The following is a 20,648-nucleotide window of genomic DNA, read 5'->3' as shown; positions in this document are numbered from 1 at the left end:
CAATATCCTAACTTAAATAAGAGCTTAATAATTAATAAATCTAATCTTATTTCAGAGGTACATAGAAAGGCATAATTTTGCATTTTCTTGACTGAAATACATAGAACTCCTGATACTCAACTTTCATGTGCCTGTGCTCAATATTATACCTGTGAAAATCTGTCCAAGGGAATCCTTTATTCTTAAAGACTACAGAATTTAAAGTGAAATGTGGTTTAAAAATACAGCATCTCCAGCAGCAGCCAATCAATTCCAGCAGGATTGTTTTTTAAGTGATGTTGAGCTTAACAGGAATTCATCCTACGGCCCCTGGGCCACTTCCCCTACGGCCACATGAGTTTTCTGTGGGCTCAGAGTGAGCATTACATGGTGTTTTACTATGTCTTTCATTTTGTTAGTAGCATTATGCAGTGCTGTTGTTAATGCTGCAGAGATGGCATATATTTGTGGGTAGGTTAACAGCCAGTTTTCAATGCCATTATGAAACTGGTGATTCCTCCAGTCCACAGGATTGTTTAAACCTCTCTCCGCTTCCAGCTTGCTGTATATTTGGTAAGCTAGACAGCACAAGTGGATGCCTGCAGCATCTGTAACACAGCTTTGTTGGTTGCTAAGGAATAACTCCCAAGAGGTTAAGAGCCCTGCAGTCACCTTGATCTTTGGGTCAATGATCATCTGCTAATTTGCAGCTTCATGCTCTGTAGTTTAGCACTGACTAAATCATTGTGACTGACTGTTGGCATGGAAAAGTGTGAGCAATTAAGGCTGTAGCTGGGGAGAATATATGGGTCTCTTATACTGTCATATCATTATTACAGTATTGTCAAGCATTGAAAAATCATGAATCAGCTCCCCCCAAAATCATGAAATTGACTTGAAAATCATGAAGGTGTTTAAATAACACATTTTTTATTCTTTATTTTTGAGCCTTTTCAGGTACACATGGTTCATATTTTCAGTCTCTTATCGATAACCACGTGGGCTAGAAACTTACTGTGATGAACTGGCGCTGTCAGTACAACTTATGAATTCTGATTGATAGTGTGAAGTGATATTGTGAAAAACTTCTGTATAATGAGTGCCTATATATATATATATATATATATATATATGTGGATCCACCATCCCTGACAGATGCAATAGCAGAAGCACACCAGGCAGAGATACAATGGGGTGGTGCTTCGGTCTCAAGGACCCTATTCAGGTGCAAACACGTAAAGGATGGTGAGCGGCATCCTTGGAAAACCAGTGTAGCTGTGTAACGGGGTGGGACTCACCACCTGGCGCCTCCTGCTGGTGACTCCAGGAATTAGCTCTGTCCAGTGGAGCGCCTCCTCCTGGTGGTGTCCCATCCATCATTCTGCCCTCTGTTGCTGTCTCTGGACCCGCATTGCTGCCTGCTCAGCGGCATCCTCTTCGAGCCACTGCCCCACAGTCCATCTGCACCCCCTCTGAGTCCAATCCCTCTTGTCAGGGATCTGGCGTAGTCTAATGGCTGCTCCCTAGACGGCCAATGGCTGGGTGTACTGCAAGGAGTGAATGGGGGACCCAGGCCCGCCCTCTACTCTGGGTCCCGGCCCAGGGACCCTCTGGCGGCAGCCTCGCTGTCCTCCTTCTCTCCCCTCCTTTGTCTGTTTCCCTGGGCCACTTCCCCTACGGCCCCTTGCACCCGCTAGGTCCTTCCCTTCAGGGCCTGCAGCCTGGCAGCTATGGGCTCAAGCTCTCTAGCTTCCACGAGCCTGGCCAGCACTGCACTGTCCACAGTGCTAGTCTCCACCCTTGGAGACTGACCTTCCCCTGTTAAAGGCCAGAGACAGACTGACTACTCCTGCTCTGGGCAGCCTTTATATACGTCTGAGCCTGGCCCTGATTGGCTGTCTCCAAACTGGGCCCTGATTGGCTCCCCATAAGCCCTTTTCTGATTGGCTCCCTGTCTGCACAGGTGCCCTGGCCTGCCACAGCCCATTCTCACAGGGAGTGGGGCAGTCTGCCCCACTACAAGCTGACTCCTCTGAAGTGATGGAGGAAGGAAGGAGCTGTGGAAAGTTATCCAAAAGACAGAACGGTGGCCAGGAGGAGTTTAAATAGCAAGCTACACAGGAATGGAGGAAGCCAAACAGAAAGAACAAGAATGGGGCAGGAGAGAGCAAGGTCTCACAAACTGGGGAAGGGACTTCATGAGGGAGAGAGGTCACCCCACATGTAACACTCTGCATGAGTTGAGGACACCTTGCCTGCCTGCCTGCCTTCTTTGCACCAAGATGGTCCCCAAGGACTCACAAAAGAAGGGCAAGCTAGTGAGGACATAGCAGTTTAAGACGTTTATTCTTTTGTCTGATCCGTACTCTCCTGAGCTCTATGTGGTTAAGGAAAAGAATATTAATGTGTTAGACTCTGGACAAAGTGTGTGTTTTATGCTTGTGTGCCCCTGAGAGTAGCTTTACACTGTCTACCAGAAGCTTCACAGCTTTGGGGCAGAGTTCTGTGACAGGGTTGTGTTTAACTAGCTGAATATCCTGGGGGGTCAGTGCTAGTCCTTGGGCTAAGGGCAGGTGGGCTGAGGAGCCCCATTTCTGAGATGAGATAGCAGACTAAGTCTGTGCCCAGAAATGTCCCACAAAGAACAGAGGATGATAGCACATAGATGTTACTCCTAAAGTGCCATAGACATTTTTGGGTAACTGTATTGCTACTATACATTTTTAAAACATGGGATTTAATAATATGGCATTCATAGCTCCCTGTACAAAGACTCAGTTAAATAAGCTTTCTCCAGGAAACTAATCACAGGTTGGGGAGGGCGGGGTGTAAAACACAATTCATTCCCTCCTTCTGGGGGTTGCCCAAAGAGGCCTCTCCATCTCTACTGTTCCAGCCTATGGAGTGAAGTAGCATCTGCAGTTGCCTATACCCGGTATGCAAGTGATTACAGCTACTCAATTGACAGATGTGTGGATCAAATGGCCTCCTTTGCTCCATCCCAATGGCCCTTCTCTGCTTATTTGTCTGCTACCAGTGTAGAACATCCTTCAGCAACATGCTGGGTGTGCAACGACCTCTGTACAGATGCTGCACTTGGACCCTTCTCCATGCACCAGTGCAGTAGGATTTAGTTAGCATAAAGGGCCTTGAATGAGCCTTCTATTTTAGGGTGAATTTCACTTACAGTACACAAAACAGTCTTGACATAGAAATAGGTAACCCTGGGTAGCCTATCAGAGAATGCCTCTACTTTTTAAGTCAACTGCTGGTGTTTCTCAGGATGAAGATTAAAACTAGAGAAAAACATGGACTCCTTCTGTCTGTCTGATTTTACTGCAGTTGTTGAAATTTTGGACCCAATAAAAGATTATTACAATCAATGTGGTATTTTGGGCAGTAAAACCAGAGTGTGACAGTATAAAAATCTTTTGATAGAATTAAACAGGTTGTTTTTTTTAAAACAGCAAAACTAAGAGCTCAGGCAATCACCAACAAAAATTAGCAATGTAATTATTTTTATATAATTTTGAAGTTCCAAAATAGTTGCTCTATACTTCTGCAGATTTGGGGCACTGTGTAAAGAGTGGAATATTGAGCTCTTTGTTTACAAACCCAGAGACATGGAGATTAAGATTTCATTTCAAGCCCAATGGTCATCTGACTATGGAACAGAGCAAAGGAATGGAATGTTCAGATTGTTGATTTGTTGCGTAAAACCAGTTTTCCCAAAGGCACAGATGTGAATGGTCACCTCAGATTACTCACTAAATTGAAATAAACCATCTCTTTAGATGCCAACATTTAAAGAATATTTAAAATAATATGAGGAATTCTGTCTCGCTGAAATTCACATAGGTGTGAAGTGTCAGCTCAAGGTACCCTCTACACCAATCCAGCAAAGCTCTTAAGCCTATCTTTAACCTTAAGCATATGAAGCAGCCCATTGAAGTCTTGCATGCTTAAAGTAAAGGATAGGCTTAAGTGCTGTGCTAAATCAGGGCCTCAGTCACAGGATAGGGCAATGCAAAGGCGAGTCACTGGCAGAAAGCCCATGCAGGTCTCTCTATGATAGAGTGGATGGTGGTGATGGATGTAGGAAAAGAAGAACCAGGCAGAGCCCATACCATCTAGGTCAGAACCTGGAATTCCCATTCCAATGGAAATTCCAAAATTTCAAAACAATTCATTACACATCAGAATGAAAACTCACAATTTTGAAATTTCCCATGGAATGGGAGAAACCTGCAGTTTCCTTTAAAAAAAACAGAACAACATTCCCCTTTTGGCATATTCCAGATGAAACTGATTAGGCTCCCAGTCCTCTGGCTACCTGCCTGGCAGGTTACCAAGAAACCAGAAGCTCTGACAGTCTTGGCTTGAGCTGGGGCTCCCAGGGCTTTCAGGGCTCTGCAGCAGCCCATGAGGTAAGGAAGTTGGTAAGAAACCTGGCAGGTCCCTTTTCCTGGTTTCCAGTAGAAGATTCAATAAAATCAAGACATTCCTGCAAAATGTGTGGATTTTGACAAATCAATATTTTCCAATAGATGAGATGTGCCATTGGAAATTTTCTGACCAGCCCCAAAAACTCTATATTTCTGAGAAGTCAGTACCCATCACACCCCACAAAAGCAGTACAGAGGGACTGCAGCCATGAGTCCATCCCCATACTCTAGAGCAGCAACTGCCTCAGGGGAGCAGAAATTCAAATCTTTGCCTTAGCCTTGGTTTGTGGGAGTGGATTTTGCCACATCAGCTCCACTGCACTTCATCCATGTAAAACCCAGTTATCTGGTCTTTATGCAGGTAAACTAAATTTCACCCTAAGTGACAGGTTTTCATGATGTTTTGGACAGGCCTTTTAAATTAAATTTATCCTTTTTGCCCTCTCTTTCTCTCTCTCCTCATTAAATTATCTTCTGTCCTCCACATAAAACCACAATGCAATTAAATATTAATTTCAGACTTATTTTAGCTCTTAATCATGTAGTCAATTAAAAATGTTATGCTAGAGCAGGGTTTCTCAAACAGGGGTCACCGCTTATGTAGGGAAAGCCCCTGGCGGGCCAGGCCGGTGTGTTTACCTGCCCCGTCCGCAGATCCAGCCGATTGCGGCTCCCACTGGATTGCTGCTCCAGGCCAATGGGAGCTGCTGGAAGTGGCGCGAGCCGAGGGACTTACTGGCCACCATTTCCAGCAGCTCCCATTGGCCCAGAGCAGCGATCCTCGGCCAGTGGGAGCCGTGATCGGTCGGACCTGCGGACGGGGCAGGTAAACACACCGGCCCGGCCCGCCAGGGGCTTTCCCTACACAAGCGGCGACCCCTGTTTGAGAAACCCTGTGCTAGAGAATGGATGTAAATAAAACAATAGCTTTTCTACCTCTGATTTCCATGTGCCCTTAATCTTGTAGAATGGCTAGAGACTGAAAGACAAAATAAAAGATGGTGGTTACATTTAGAAAACCTGTCCAAGGCCTTACAGGATAGTTTGCTTTAATTGCAAAAGACAGCTTAAACAATATGGTCCCTACCCACAGCAAAGTACTTGAAAAACATCTTAACAGTGTATGCATTAGCTGTATTGTAAATAATGATAACATCGTGGTGTTCAGGAGCAAAACCAACAGCTGCTGTTTTGCCTAACAATGGGTAAAAGGTGGGGCCTGGGTCTGTGTACAAAGCCTGAATAAATTTGCACAGAAAGCCATCACAAGGGCTAGGGAGAAGGAAATCTACCCTCAACCTATATTCAGGTTGTGAGGCACTTTTACAATTAGATTATGGCCACTGCTGTGGCTTGCTGAGCTCTCCTTTTTATGGGGCTTTTGGCCAGCACACAAGTTCTGCTCATGGAGCCTCTGTCTTCACCACACACCCTCTCTCTCCTGGCCTGTAACTGCCTAACAGAGAGACACTCCTTGAAACTTGGCCCAGCGTTGCACAAGGGAACTATAGAGTCCTCGTGTATTGTCTTTCCTTAGGATTGAGTGAATAATTCATGGCATGAGCTCCTGGCATGTTTTGGGTTTCGGTTTTCATTGTTTTAGGCTTTCATTTTATTTCCCCCCTCCCTTTGTTTCTCCTCCTCCTTCTCCTGCCATTATCCCCCTTTTCAGTGGCAAAATGGAAGAAGAGGGAGGAGGGGAAGATGGAGTCTAGCCCTTTGCTAGGTGTCATTAGCAGCAACAAGGACCAGGTACAATAATATGTCTAAGGATCCTATCTAAAATGTTGGGATGGTGCCCCCATATAAAAGCTTACCCACTCCCAGGTTTTAGGAATATAAAATGTGACACACACATACACCCATCACCTTTATAGGTGTTTCTTCCCCATTCACAAGCACTCAGTAGGAGTCTTTAGGAATATGAAACCACAGATACTTTTTATTTGGGGGAAACAAGATAAACATCTATTTATATAATAAAATGAAATTATAAAACCTAAAGGTGTCTGAGGAGCATGGGCAACCCCCAAGTCTCCCTTATTAATTAACCAATTTGTTGGGGTTCAGAATTCTTTATTCACAAAACAACCCTCGCCCACCTAAACTCCCTTGCGATTAGACTCGGGAGTTGTCAAATGGGTGCCAGGTGGTGGTTCTGTTCAGCCTGTCTGCTTCAGTCCCATGATGTCTGGCCCCACTCCAATCAGTGCTTGCCAGATCTGGATCCGCAGTCAGCTCGGTCAGGCCTGCTACTTCCAAGGTCTGGTTCAATGAAATCTGCAACATCTGCATGGCTGCTGGCACTAAGTCAGCTTCACACAAGGCTCAGAGTCCCTGGATGGGAAACCCAGAGCAAATCAAGACTTCTAAGCAGAATTTTTTTTTTCTGATCAGCTCTGCAAACAAGGATTGTCCAAAACACATCCTACATGGGGAAGAGCCATCCCTTATAAAACACCTACTGTTGTGTGTTTCCAGTGTTGTTTTTTTCTGCACACATTTTCTTCTATTTCTTCATCATTTCTAAATCCCGCCCGCTCTCTTCTTTTCTAGTTTCTTGTCTAAATCTTCTATTTTTTCCTTTGATAATTTCTCTATCTTCTTCCCTTTTATTCCTACTCTCCTGGCTCACTTCATAACGAGATTCACCCCCACTTACTTGCAATAGTTTATCCTCTCAGGCGGCTGAAGCAATGTATGTTTTGTCTTCCCTGACCTTGACCGACTACCTGCAGTAGCTGGGAGAGTAAAATATCCCTTGCAGCTCATTTTGTTGTATGCAGACCTTTTACCAGCTCCTCAGTCTTCTTTTTTCTGGCCACTCTGATAGACTTCATTACTGACACTCGCTACAGTGGCAAGAGGTGATTATTGTGACTGGGATACTCAGGAATGACCATGCTAAATTGACTTTGCACTTCCCGTCTCAAACATGGTTGTTCTCTAGGCCTTTCCAGTTCCCAACTGCATTTATTTCCCTGGATGTCTCCTTACTCAGTATGCCTCCAGACAGTTTCTTCCCATGTCTCTCAAGGTGGCATGCATTTCCCTTTCAAAACCTAAAGGAACGGCATGAAAACAAACCTCAGGGAGAAGTTAGTGTTTGTAAGATATGTCATCTGTTTTCCTAGAATCGCTTCTCTTTCTCTTTGTATATGTTCAGGGGGTTTTCAGTTAGAAGGGTCAGACAGCAACAGTCCCACCATCTCATGTTCTCATGGGTCAAATGTTTTCATCCCCTGCCTGTTGTTCTTAATTACAGGCCTTTTTTACTCTCGCACTTGTTTTCTGACCTTCCCAGGACACTGGATAACCTAGATGGACACAGAAAGAAGGAAGAGGAAGGCCACAGATTTGGAGTCCTTGCCTCATTTGAGCCCTAAGAATTATTCTAATAGTCATCTAATCACAAAGCTGTTATGCTGTATTAATTTCTTTCCATATGTGCTGCCAGCTTCTTTCATGCAGGGGCTGTTAATAATAATTCACATTCCCAAATCTACAATAGCATGGTAGTATGCAAAATGGCATCATATCAGATTTAGAAATAACCTTGCTAAATCCTTTTCATGCATTAACAATTATATAAATTTGGGCGGCTGGAAACAGTCTTTAAATGTTTTTGACTGTGAAAATAAATTAGTATTACAATAATACCACAAATATTTTAATGAAAGTAATTTTTCTATATGCCAGTTAATTACTGCTGTTTGTGTTCTTTCCGCAGAGGTTATGTCTTTGACTATGATTACTACAGAGATGATTTCTACAATCGGTACGTGCGGTTTTATTTCTACAGATCCTACACATTTTCACTATTTATTTATAATGCTGTCACATAATTAACTTAGAGAGGGTTTTGGTTTTAATTTTATACAATATTCATATTTAATTATCTTTATTGCATATTGAGGGAAAAACTATCTAGGAATAAACTCAGTGTAGGATAAGATTTACAGAAAACCTTGAAGATTCATCCCCCCACTCCCCATGTCCTCCCATTTTTTCATGTTAAGCAGTTCTGTTGGTGTCCTGACTCTCTGAAAGCCCTTTTTGAGCTTTTCCTTTACTGAAAAATTAAAGGATATAAAAAGAAAAGCCTGTGGTTTCTTATCCCTGCAGAGTTCTTCCCCAATATGATTTCTCTGGGATACATTGTAGATCTGGAAGTTCTTTAAGTATGAGGGTTTGAAAAAGTGTTTGTCTTGATGTTTATATTTGTGAAATGTCTCCTGAGAAATGTGTTCTTTCAGGCCTCTCTCTAGAAAGCTGAAGAGATCTGCTATCATGTAATCATTTGCATACACTATTTTGCGGCAATTACAGCAGTATAGTTTCAGATAGGGCATGCAGAACAGAGGAGGGCCATTTTTTTACAGCACCTTGCACGAAGAACAGACCAACAGTGAGTGGGGAGGGCTTAATGCCACCTTTGTTCCCTCCAAATTCTTTCTTGATCCAGGGTCTTCCCATCCCTTGGTGAGAGTCAGAGCAGTACTAAGTGTTACCCCAGGTGCTACCTAGCACAGCTGCCTGTTGTGCTCTTACACCACACCTCTTCCCTGCTATTTATAAGCCTGCCTCCAGCATATGCCTACACTGCGGCTGCACAGGAGGGTAGCGTGGGACTGCTCTGCCAGCACTATGCCGGCAGGGGAACCCCTTTATTCAGGGCAAAGGGAACAAAGCAGGGACAGAATTTCTCCCTGAAATTTTAGGGAGAAAACAAATGAAGGGGTAATGTGTCCTGTAAATCAATACTTGGAAGCATTTTAGAAACAAAGACATTTTCATCCAATAGGCCACCTGTGCTGGTTCCTTTGTGGCCATTTGTTTTGCATCCCTTACTCTAGTGTTTCCCAAACTTGGGACGCCGCTTGTGTAGGGAAAGCCCCTGGCGGGCCGGGCCGGGCCGGTTTGTTTACCTGCCGCGTCCACAGGTCCGGCTGATCGCGACTCCCACTGGCCGCGGTTCACCACTGCAGGCCAATGGGAGCTGCTGGAAGTGGCGGCCAGTATGCCCCCCACCCACGCCACTTCCAGCAGCTCCCATTGGCCCAGAGCAGCGAAGCACGGCCAGTGGGAGCCGTGATCGGCCGGACCTGCGGATGGGGAAGGTAAACAAATCGGCCAGGCCTGCCAGGGGCTTTCCCTACACAAGCGGCATCCCAAGTTTGGGAAATACTGCCTTACTCAATTACCCTAACACCTCAGGCAGCACTGAAGGTGGTGGACACTTGGAACTGCGAGCCAGCACTTCATCATACTCCCACTTTATCAGACCCTGGTAATAGTATAGTGACCTTGTCCTAAGAGAGGTTAATTTGTGGTGTTTTCACATTCCCTGGCTTCTTGCTCTGAATTTCTTGATCGGAGTTGCTATGATGGTACAACCATTTCACAAAGTACTTTTTTGTGACTGATTCTCCCCAAGCATGAAAGTTATGTGAGTTCTGCAACTCTACAGAGGATTCAGTAATCTAGGTGTAATACAAGGCAACAAGAATGATTGGAGATAAGAAATATGAAATATGAAGACAGATTGAAAAGATTGGGAGTGTTTAATTTAGAGAAAAGATGAATGAGAGGGAATGTGATAGAGGTATACAAAATAGTGAGTAGCCGAGAGAGAAAGCATGGTATAGAACTGGGCACTCCTATTTACTATTTCTCTTCAGACAAGAACAAGAAACAGTCTATGGTCTTGCCTATGGTGGCTGGAGTTAGCTTCCTAACACAACCAGGCTATTAGCCACTAAAGTGCTCTCCTCTGGGCTATTCCAACCCTGTCTTTGCCTTGCAGGTTAACAACCGATGTACCCAAATCCCTTTGATTCATTCCCCTGTGGTATCCAGTCCGTGACACTGGTTACTTACAGAAATTCCAGATCCTTTGCCCCAGAGGAGCAGTGTACTCCAGTTTAAACTTAAATCCCATTCCTGTATAACAATCACCACTTTTAATAAAAGGGATAAGAAAGAATGGAGAGCTAACTAGAAACAAGAGAGAGTGGTGGAAACAAAACCAAAATCATAAAAAGCAAAGCTGGGTCTACTCTTATTAAGAGTTACCTTTCTTATCTAATAATAGGTTTTCCACTACAAAGTTCAGTCTGTTACAGAGCTGGCCAGCTTCACAATTTTTGAAGGAGCCAGGAGCCAATTTTTCATGAGAACATCTCTGCTCCCCAAGATGTGTCCTCAGTGAAAGGATACAGGGTGCCTTTCTCCACCCTATGTGATACCAAAAGAGTCTTTTATCTTTATTCATAGGGTGATTGTCTGGTGTAATGTTCCTTCTTTTACCTTCAAGGGGTTTCGATTTTTTGTGGTTGTCTCTGATTGTTTTCCATTCATAGTCTTGGGATGAAGCAAGGCTAGACAACTGAGCCTTGCATTACATCACCGGCTAACCAGGGCAGGGCAACTCCCTTGAATGGGCCATCAGCTAGACATATGATCTTCTGGTGACTATCTTTTACTCCAAGTCCATAAAGCATATGTTCAATATAATTACATTCTTCCTTAAATATTACCCATACATACATCTCACAATGATTATGAATCTTGACAAGTTAGCTTTCTGTAGACCTTAATCTTTATGAATAAATATCCTGCAAGACATGTTTGATGTAGTGAGTTTGTCAGGTCTGAGGTGAGACTTGTTTTCAAAGAACGGGGGGATACTTTGCGAAAGAGCCTCTGTGTCACACCCAGATTCTAACTGTCGGAGGTTAGGTAGAAAATTCCAATGTGGACAGGTAATTCTAGAATGGTCCACTACAGGATATCTTACACCTCTGTTGAAACTTTGTGTACTAGTCACCATCTGTCAGAATAGTGGCACACTGGTTGGATCCAATATGGCAAATCATATGATTTATAATTAGGGCCTTACCAATTTCACGGCGGTGAAAAATGTGTCACAGACCATGAAATAAGCCCTTCCCCATGAAATCTGATCTCTTCCTTGCTTCTGGGAGTGCTCCAGCCAGGGGGGTCCTAGCTGCAAGTCCTGTCTGGGCTGAGAAGGGAAAGGACTTGTCCTCCCCCTGCACAGCTGCTCTCACTTTCAGGGGGAAATCAGACCCACCTCGGAGTGCCTCTCCCTGCTGCAGGAAGCTCCAGCCCTGGAGGTTCTGCAGCTGGAGGAGACTTGTGGATGTGGGTCCGATATCCCCCGGCTGCGGGGAGCCTCCCAGCCAGGGGGCTCCCAGCTGTGAGTCTCTGCTGGGCTGGGGAGGGACAGGACTTGTCCTTTCTTTGCATAGCAGTCCTGTGGAGGGAGATCAGATCCACTTCTGAGTGCCTCCCCCTGCTGCAGGAAGGTCCCTACCCAGCCTCGGAAGTTCCTGTAGCTGGAGGAGGTTTGTGGAAGGTCTGATATCCCCCAGCTCCTGGGAGACCTGAGTTCTAATTCTGGGTCTGGTTCTGATTTGATATTTGACGCTGAGTAAGTCCTTATTCTTTCTGTGCCTCTGTTTCCCCATATTTACCTAACTCAGTCACAGGAGATGTGTCAGGGTTGCTCTGAAAATGAAGCACTATATAAATATTATTAGATATCACTAAAGTTTGAAGGGACTATATAGCCGCACTGCACACAGAGCAAATTTCTTTCCCTGCTATTTCTGCAAAGAGGACTGGAAATTGAGTTTTTATTAGCAGATTTTCCTCCTCAATGTTCCATCGGATTTGGTGTTCACGTCCCAGAGGAACAGGAAGGAAGTTCAGCACAAGAACCTATATATATGCTGAGATCTACCAGAGACCAGGACTATTTGTAAATTATGCCTCCATTCCACCTCCTGACCACTCCCTTTATCTCCCTCTAAGCCTTTGGCAGCCTGGCTCCCCTAGCAGCAGCAGCAGAAGCTAGCCCCCAAGCCCTGCCTGGGGGCATTACATTGCTCAGGAAACCTCAGACCACCTTCTGTGGTTTGGTGTCCACTCATCACCATCCCTTGGTGCCCCTTCCCACCCCCAGAAACTGATCACCATGGAGCTGCAAGGGGACTTGCAAGAAGGGGCAAGTTAATATAAATGAAATGGTGAAATCCCCTTGCCCAGATCTTCCAGGTTTTTATCCCCTCCCTAGCCCACAGCTTTTATGTTCTATATGTGTTTCCTAGGCTTTGTGTCACCTTTTCATCTCTCTCCCCATGTTCCCTGACTTGTGCATAGATTAGTGAATTGGTATTGATCCACTGTGTTTAGGATTCAAGGAATTTAGTTGTGGAACACTCCATTGTGGGGACTTAGGGAGTATTTTTATTTACTTAAATGGGAGTTTTTTGAATTCATAGTTGCCATAATGCAGAAGGCCCACACCAGGGGCATCCATTAAAGTAGTCCTAGGAGTTTTGGTGGTTCCAAAGTGTTCCATTTTTTATTAAAAAGAATACAAATACATGTCACTCTGTCTTGGACAGGTTCCACTCTTTTAATGCCTTCCTCTGAAGGATGCACACCTCTCTCAGTGAAATGTGCCTTACGCAGTTGCATGGGTGGTGAAATCCATCATTTGGCATCATGACACTTTTGCACTATATTTCTTTAAGGCAATGTTTGGTCTCAGGATTGTTCATCCTCTTTAATGTATGTGCAGTCTGGAGTTGGAAAACTAAAATCTAGACCCATGCATGTAATAAAGGAGTCAAAATGTCATCACGACAAAATGTGCAGCAGTTATTTGTGCGCAATGAAATGCAGGGGATCTGCAGAGAGCAGGAGATGGATTTTCCATGATGCAAATAACAGAACTCCATAAAGCATCCCTCATTTAAATTACACAAAATCTGAGAGCTATGCACACTGGGCTGTGACTGAAATCCAAATATGGCACTTAATGTGCAGAGGTCCTTGAAATCTAATTTGACTGTGATAAGAAGTGATTGATTTCAAAGAGAAATTTCCTCTAAAATAACATGAAAATTTAGTTGACAGGATCACGAGGACATGAAACCACATCTCAGCATTTGTAAAACTGTTCTCATTTTTTCTCAGATTGTTTGATTACCACGGTCGTGTCCCACCACCACCTCGTGCAGTGATACCACTGAAGCGCCCTCGTGTGGCCATGACAGCAACTCGTAGAGGGAAAGGGGTTTTTTCCATGAAAGGGGGATCGCGATCAACGTCTAGTGGGGCATCTTCTTCAGGATCCAAATGTAAGTTGCTTATATCAGTTAGCTTATCTTGGAACTGGCTTTAATAAGGGGAAACTCTTTGTAACTGTTATCATGATGGTTACACTGGTTGAGGTTGTTACCATCTTCCATTGCAGCCCCTTGTTTTAGTCCCTTTATTACTTTGGCTTTGAAAATTGGTTTGGCTTTGAAAATTGCCAGACTTACTCTGAAAGCCAAGGAAAACATTTCTGCAAAGTTTGGAGGAAATCTATTCAATAGTATTTCAGTTACAGATCATTTAAAAATTACCCTGATTTGTAATGTTGATGCTTGTCTAATGTTCATCTTCCTCTACCTCAAAAGTGGCTTGTTCAAACTTTCAATGCCATGAGATCTCCTTGGCATCTCATAGAATCATAGAACTATAGGGACTGGAAAGGACCTCAAGAGGTCACCCCACACTGAGGCAGGATTAAGTATGACTAGACCATCCCTGACAGGTGTTTGTCTAGCCTGTTCTTAAAAACCTCCATTGACGGGAAGCTCATGCACCTGCTATACATGAAGGAAATAGGCTGTAATTAAGCAACATTATCAAGTATTTTGTTGTAGACAGTTTGAGGCCAATCCTTCTCCCATGGATTTCAGTGGGAATTATGAGCCCAGTCTTGTTCTCATTGATATCATTAGGATTTTGTTTGCTGTTGACTTCGGGGGAGGGCAGAAGCAGGATCAGTGCAGGCAAAAGTGTCTTGTTGGTGTTCAAGAGGGTGCACAGAACAGGGCTGGGCATTCAGAGAACATTCAAAAGAGTCTGTTAGTTGCACTCAGATAAGGGACTTAATTAAGAAAAATAGACTTGACCCACTTCCCTCATCATCACCTCCCAAAATATGTCCTGGGAAATTCACTTACCTCCCCATGTCTCTTCAGTACCCATCTATCTCTTCCTACCCCTCCTGTGGAGTGATAAATCCCCCTGGAACGTCACTGGAAAAAGAGGAAAAGGGGGATGAGAGTCAGGCACTAGGGGGCATGGAGGGGCCTAGAGAAAGATCCTCTTAGCAGATCTGGACACCACTTAACAGTGCCCCTAGAGAGGAAAAAAAACATGAATTCAGCAACAGTAGACATGACAGGAAAGTAAAACAGGAAAAGGCTTACAAACATGGCATCATAATAATGAGATAACATAGTGGGTTTTCCCTGCCTGAACAACCCCATCCCAGGGTGCTAGACACAGAGGCTCACAAAGAAATACCTGTTTTGCCACCCTGGTGTCCTTGTGTGTAAAAGCATAAACAGGACAGGGCAGGGTACACTCACTGTCTCTCACAGAATAGGTATAGTACCTTGTACAAGACAGAACCACTGGAGACCGGTAATGGTAGAAACCAGTCATGTTAACAGGAAAATGTATGTTCTACAGATTCTGGGCCTTCTGTAATAAAACTAGAGAGAAGTGCTGGGCAATGATGGGGTACAGCAACAAGCCACAGGCATTGCCCCAGCCCGAGATGGGCGTGCAGGGTAATTGGAGTGATTGTGCAAGGACAGCATGAGGTGATGGCTAGGAAGAGCAGAACTTCTAAATTTCTGTCTCCAAACTGTTCATCCTTGATTGCTCAAATACCATGACCCATCCATGGCACCCACTGGGGTTCTACTCCCCACTACCACTACAGTGTCCAGAACAATTCCTATATACAACCAGCACCTCATGTATCCGGCATTGTGAGGGGTGTCAGGCTAGTGGCATTTCCTTGTTGTTAAGTTGCTGGACTTCCACTTTCCCCCACTGAGATCCAGAAGGAAGTGGGAGGCAAACAAGTTGAAAGTCTCTGGGTAAAGGTGAAAAGGGTAAAAAATAGGCATGATATCATAATACAGGTCTACTATAAATCACCAAATCAGGAAGAGGCTGTAGATGAGGCATTTCTAGAACAAATAAAAGAAATATCCAAAACACAAGATCTGTTTCTACTGAGGGACTTTAACTACCCAGACATCTGTCAGAAAAGTAATATGGCAAAACACAAAATTTCCAGTAAGTTCTTGGAATGTATTGGGGACATCAGTTTGTTCCAGAAAGTTGAAGAAGTCACCAGATGGACAGCCATTTTAGATTTGATTCTGACCAACAGGGAGGAATTGGTAGTGAATCTGAAGATGGAAGGTAATTGGGTTAAAGTGATCTTGAAATGGTAGATTTCATTATTTTAAAGAAAAGAAGGAGTGAGCAGAATGATCACAATAAACTTCAAAAAAACAGACTTTCACAAATTTAGAGAACTGATAAGTAAGGTCCCATAAAAAAAATCTAAGGGGGGAAAGGAGTTCAGGAGCGTTAGCAGTTTCTTAAGGACAATATTAAAGGCACAACTGCAAAGTATCCGGATGTGAAGGAAAGATAGGAAGAACAGTAAGACACCAATATGGCTCCATCAGGAGTTCTTTAATGACCTGAAAATCAAAAAGGAATCCTACAAAAAGTGGAAATGACTAAGGAGGAGTATAGAAGAATAGCTTCTAGCTTCATGTAGAGACAAAACCAGAGAGGCTGAGGCACAAAATGAGATACACCTAGCAAGGGACATAAAAGGCAATAAGAAGAGATTTTTTTTAAATACATCAGAAGCAAGAGAAAGATGAAGGAACGTGTAGGTCCTCCACTTAGTGGGGAAGGATAACTAATAACTAATGACACCAAGAAAGCTGAGGTGTTTGATGCCTATTTTGTTTCAGTCTTCACTTAAAAGTTTAATGGTGACCAGATACTCAACCTAATTAATATTAACAACAAGGGGGAAGGAATGCAAGCCAAAGTAGGGAAAGAACAGGTTAAAGAACATTTAGATAAGTTAGATGTATTCAAGTTGGCAAGGCCTGATGAAATTCATGCTAGGGTACTTAAGGAAGAAGCTGAAGCAATCTTGGAATCATTAATAATTATCTTTAAAAACTCACAGAGGTCAGGTGAGGTCCCAGAAGAATGCAGAAGGACAAAGATAGTATCAATATTTTAAAAGGGGGAACATAGAGGACAAGGGGAATTATAGACCAGTCAGCCTAACTTTGATACCTGGAAAGATACTGGAACAAATTGCAATCAGTTTGTAAGCACCTAGAGGAGAATAGGGTTATAGGGAACAGCCTACATGGATTTGTGAAGAACAAATCATGCCAAACCAAACTAATTTCCTTCTTTGACAGGGTTACTGGCCTAGAGGATGGGGGGGAAGCAGTGGATGTGATATATCTTGATTTTAGTAGGGCTTTTGACACCCATATGACACTCTCATAAGCAAACTGTGGAAATGTGGTATGTTATGAAATGACTATAAGGTAGGTGCTCAGCTGGTTGAAAGACCATACTGAAAAAGTAGTTATCAATGGTTCACTGTCAAACTGGGAGAGTACATCTAGGGAGGTCCCACAGAGGAGAGTTCTGGGTGTGGTACTATTCAATATTTTCGTTAATGACTTGGATAATGGAGTGGAAAGGATGCTTATAAAATGTCCAGATGACACCAAACTGGGAGGAGTTACAAGCACTTTAGAAAACAGGATAAGAATTCAAAAAAACCTTGACAAATTGGAGAATTGATCTGACTTCAACAAAATGAAATTCAATAACGAAAAATGCAAAGTATTTCACTTAGGAAGGAAAAAAATCACATGCACAACTACAAAATAGGGAATAAATGGCTAGGTGATAGTACTGCTAGAAAGGGTCTGGAGGTTATCATGGAACACAAATTGAATTTGAGACAAAGGTGATGCAGCTGCAAAAAAGGCTAATATTCTGGGGTATATTAACAGGAGTGTTGTATGTAAGACATGGGAGGAAATTGTCCCATTCTATTCGGCACTGGTGAGGCTTCTGCCGGTGTACTGGGTTTAGTTCTGAGTGAAAACGGAAGAAAAAGATGTGGACAAACTGGAGTGAGTCCTGAGGAGAGAAACAAAAATAAAAAAAAGGTTTAGAAAACCTGATCTGTGAGGAAAGTAAAAAAAACTGGGAATGTTTAATCTTGAGAAAAGAAGACTGAGGGGGGATCTGATATGTTAAGGGCTGTTATAAAGAAGATGGTGATCAATCGTTCTCTAGGTCCACAGAAGGTAGGACAAGAATTAATGAGCTTAAGGTTCAGCAAGGAGATTTAGGTTAGCTATTAGGAGAAACTTTTTAAGTCCCCATCATTGGAAGTTTTTAAAAACAGGTTGGACAAACACATGTCGGGGGTAGTCTAGATGTACTTGGTCCTGGCTCTGCACAAGCGGGTGGACTTGATGACCTCTTGAGGTCCCTTCCAGCCCTACATTTCTATGATAGATTCTATGATTCTATCACAGTCATGAAGTGTTTTCTGAGTGTATCTCTGGAGGTGTCCCGCTTCGTCTTCGTGTTCCCCTGAAGATGGACACAAATAGGACTGCACATCTTGTTCACTTGTGTATCCTCCTTTAAATATTCCCCCACTCCCTGACTGTTCTATTTTTATTTGCTCAGTCCTCTCAATAATGTACCAAGACTCCTAGTATCATTTTTGAAAAACAGCATGTGCCTCACGATTTTCTTTTTCACTTTAGCATTGTTTAGAATCTATGTATTTATTAAGATTTACCAGAGGAGGGAACTCCCAATTAAGCATGATTGGGTTTTGTTTGTTTGTTTTGTGGTCTCTTTTCCAGCCCTTGAATCTATAAGGATATTCTGTAAGGAATCAAAGTGCAGATAAAGCAGATCTCCTCTACTGTTGCCCTCATTTTTCATTGCTGTAATGTACATTATGAGAAGTTAGTATAGGAGCACGCAATTCCTTATGTGTCTTCATTGATCGTCTAATATGAATTGGCTTCTTGGGTTTGCTTTGCCTCAGGAGGATAAATTATTTTAGTTGAGGTTTTTTTCTACACCACAACACTGCCATATTCCCCATTCCAAGAAATTCCGTTCCAGGAAATAGTGTATTGTGTCAAAAATCAAGATTTTAATAGCTCCCAGTATAGATCAGGGCACCTAAACTTTGTCCAGTTATGGGCCACATTGGCAACTTGCTATGAGCCCGCAGGCCATGCTACATGTGTATAAAATGGAGCAAACTGCAGCACCCATATATTTTTTTATACAGAACGCAGCTCAAAGACTCTAGATCCCAACATGTAGTGAACCATCTTGATTCAAGTGGCCTTCAGAAGCCTACACTTGTGTATTAGGGCATGATCCAAATCCCACAAAAGTCAATGAAAGGGCTCCTAATGATTTTAATGAGCTTTGGATTGCACCTTAAAATTGAAGAGACCAGTAGGCTGCCTTATTAAAAGTACTAAGGCCCCATTTTTCAACCCCTGCATTAGATTTTCAAACTCTCTCACAGTTGGAGTGGGAGGCAACAGTATCAAGCACCCTGGAGTGTCTCAAGGCTGCTTCCCTGGGACACTTCCTACCATTTCCCTCCCAACAAAGTCTCAAAGGCCAACGTAAGAAAGCAAAAGATACCCTCTTCCTGACAGCGAAGGCTTTTGCAGTACTCCTGTTCAGGTGCTGTCAGGATAGGTCTGTCCTCCTTCCCTGCCTGTCCCCTTCTGGGCTGTCTGGCTCCTTTTGAAGCTCCTCCTCCAGCTACAGCAGAGTCACCTGCACCCAGAACTGCTTCTTAACCCTGAATTGGTGACCTGGCTGGAAGGCTGAGTCACTGCCTCCCAAGATGCAGGCCATCAGAGTTGTAAAGGAGTTATGTGCAGCTTTGCAGATCCAACACAACCTTCACTGCATCTTGGGAGGCAGTGACTCAGCCTTCCAGCCAGGTCACCAATTCAGAATGCCCTCTTCCGGGAGTCTTAAGTTCATCTCCTGACCCCTGTATGTAGCTTGTCCTCGCCTCAGGGCTTTCAGGGTCTCTACCATCTCCTTACTCCTGAGGGGGGATTGTGGAAGGGTGGTTTATGTACCCTCAGTGGGTGGTAGGGGAGCCTAGGCCCTCCCACTCCACCAGGCTCCTGATCAAGGCCCTAAGAGGCAACAGTATCAAGCACCCTGGAGTGTCTCAAGGCTGCTTCCCTAGGACACATCCTACCATTTCCCTCCCAACAAAGTCTCAAAGGCCAACATAAGAAAGCAAAAGATACCCTCTTCCTGACAGCGAAGGCTTTTGCAGTACTCCTGTTCAGGTGCTGTCAGGATAGGTCTGTCCTCCTTCCCTGCCTGTCCCCTCCTGGGCTGTCTGGCTCCTTTTGAAGCTCCTCCTCCAGCTACAGCAGAGTCACCTGCACCCAGAACTGCTTCTTAACAGTTCCAATGTGTGGTTTATATGCCCCATCACACAGGTCCATACCAATAACTGTAGGGGTGGGTTTACATTAAGGCTGCAAAGAACTCCTCTCTGGAATTTAGAGAGGTTTGGATTAGGTCTGGTTTAGGAGTATCTGAATACAGTGAAACTTATTGTGGACTCATGAAATGCAGTAGTAACATTATAAATAAATGATGTAATAGTCATAAACACAAATTTCTATACTCACTACAAGGGGCTGTCTTGCCCATTAGTCACTGTATGTGCAAAAATAATGGAAACAGCCATTATAACTGCAGTGAATTCTTCTCTAGCAAATATTAGAAGTCCGAGCTCCCAGATTGCTCTTCTAACATAAAATAAGCTGGGTGAATTTGCATTCTTTTCTGAATATATTTCACCTAAATTTAGTCGACCGTATTTTTCTCTCTTCTTTTTCTAGCCATTTGATTTAAAATTGTTCCATGTTAGCAAGAAGGTGCTCATAAAATGGACCACATAACTTATAGTGTTCATGTATGTTAACAATATGAAGCAGCAGATGGAAATTGTTCTATTGATGCTAAATGTCAAACTTTTTTTCTGATGGAAAAAGATGCAGAAGCTTTTCAAGTATGGTATTTCTTTTTTCTAAAATTCCAAACAGGAAGAAAATAAACAGATTTCTCTCTACTGTGTTTATGAATGGGTAGTAGGCATTTAAGAAGAGACCTCATATCAAGCTGTAACTTTAAATGGATGAATTCATTTGGACTATATAGTTTATGTTTGGCTTCATCAGCTAACCCATTTTT

General features: G+C 43.4%; 1 protein-coding gene and 1 long non-coding RNA gene across 2 annotated transcripts in view; one reads left to right on the top strand and one right to left on the bottom strand.

The window, feature by feature from the left end:
• The window catches only part of RALYL (RALY RNA binding protein like), a 358,668-nt gene that overhangs the window by 296,950 nt on the left and 41,070 nt on the right, over positions 1-20,648 (top strand). The window contains exons 5-6 of the mRNA XM_045007780.1: positions 8,155-8,202; positions 13,434-13,597. Coding sequence (XP_044863715.1) covers positions 8,155-8,202; positions 13,434-13,597 — 212 coding nt within the window. The remainder of the gene's footprint in view (positions 1-8,154; positions 8,203-13,433; positions 13,598-20,648) is intronic.
• Positions 6,741-19,200, bottom strand: LOC123365127. Its single transcript, XR_006577438.1, has 3 exons — positions 19,062-19,200; positions 14,474-14,548; positions 6,741-7,741 (listed from the first exon to the last, which is right to left on the bottom strand). It is a non-coding gene; the product is annotated as an uncharacterized LOC123365127 (long non-coding RNA).

This window comes from Mauremys mutica, chromosome 2 (genome assembly GCF_020497125.1).
Source record: "Mauremys mutica isolate MM-2020 ecotype Southern chromosome 2, ASM2049712v1, whole genome shotgun sequence".
NCBI lineage: Eukaryota > Metazoa > Chordata > Testudines > Geoemydidae > Mauremys > Mauremys mutica.
Note: the sequence above shows the minus strand (reverse complement) of the source record. Positions and strands in the feature narration are given on the sequence as shown.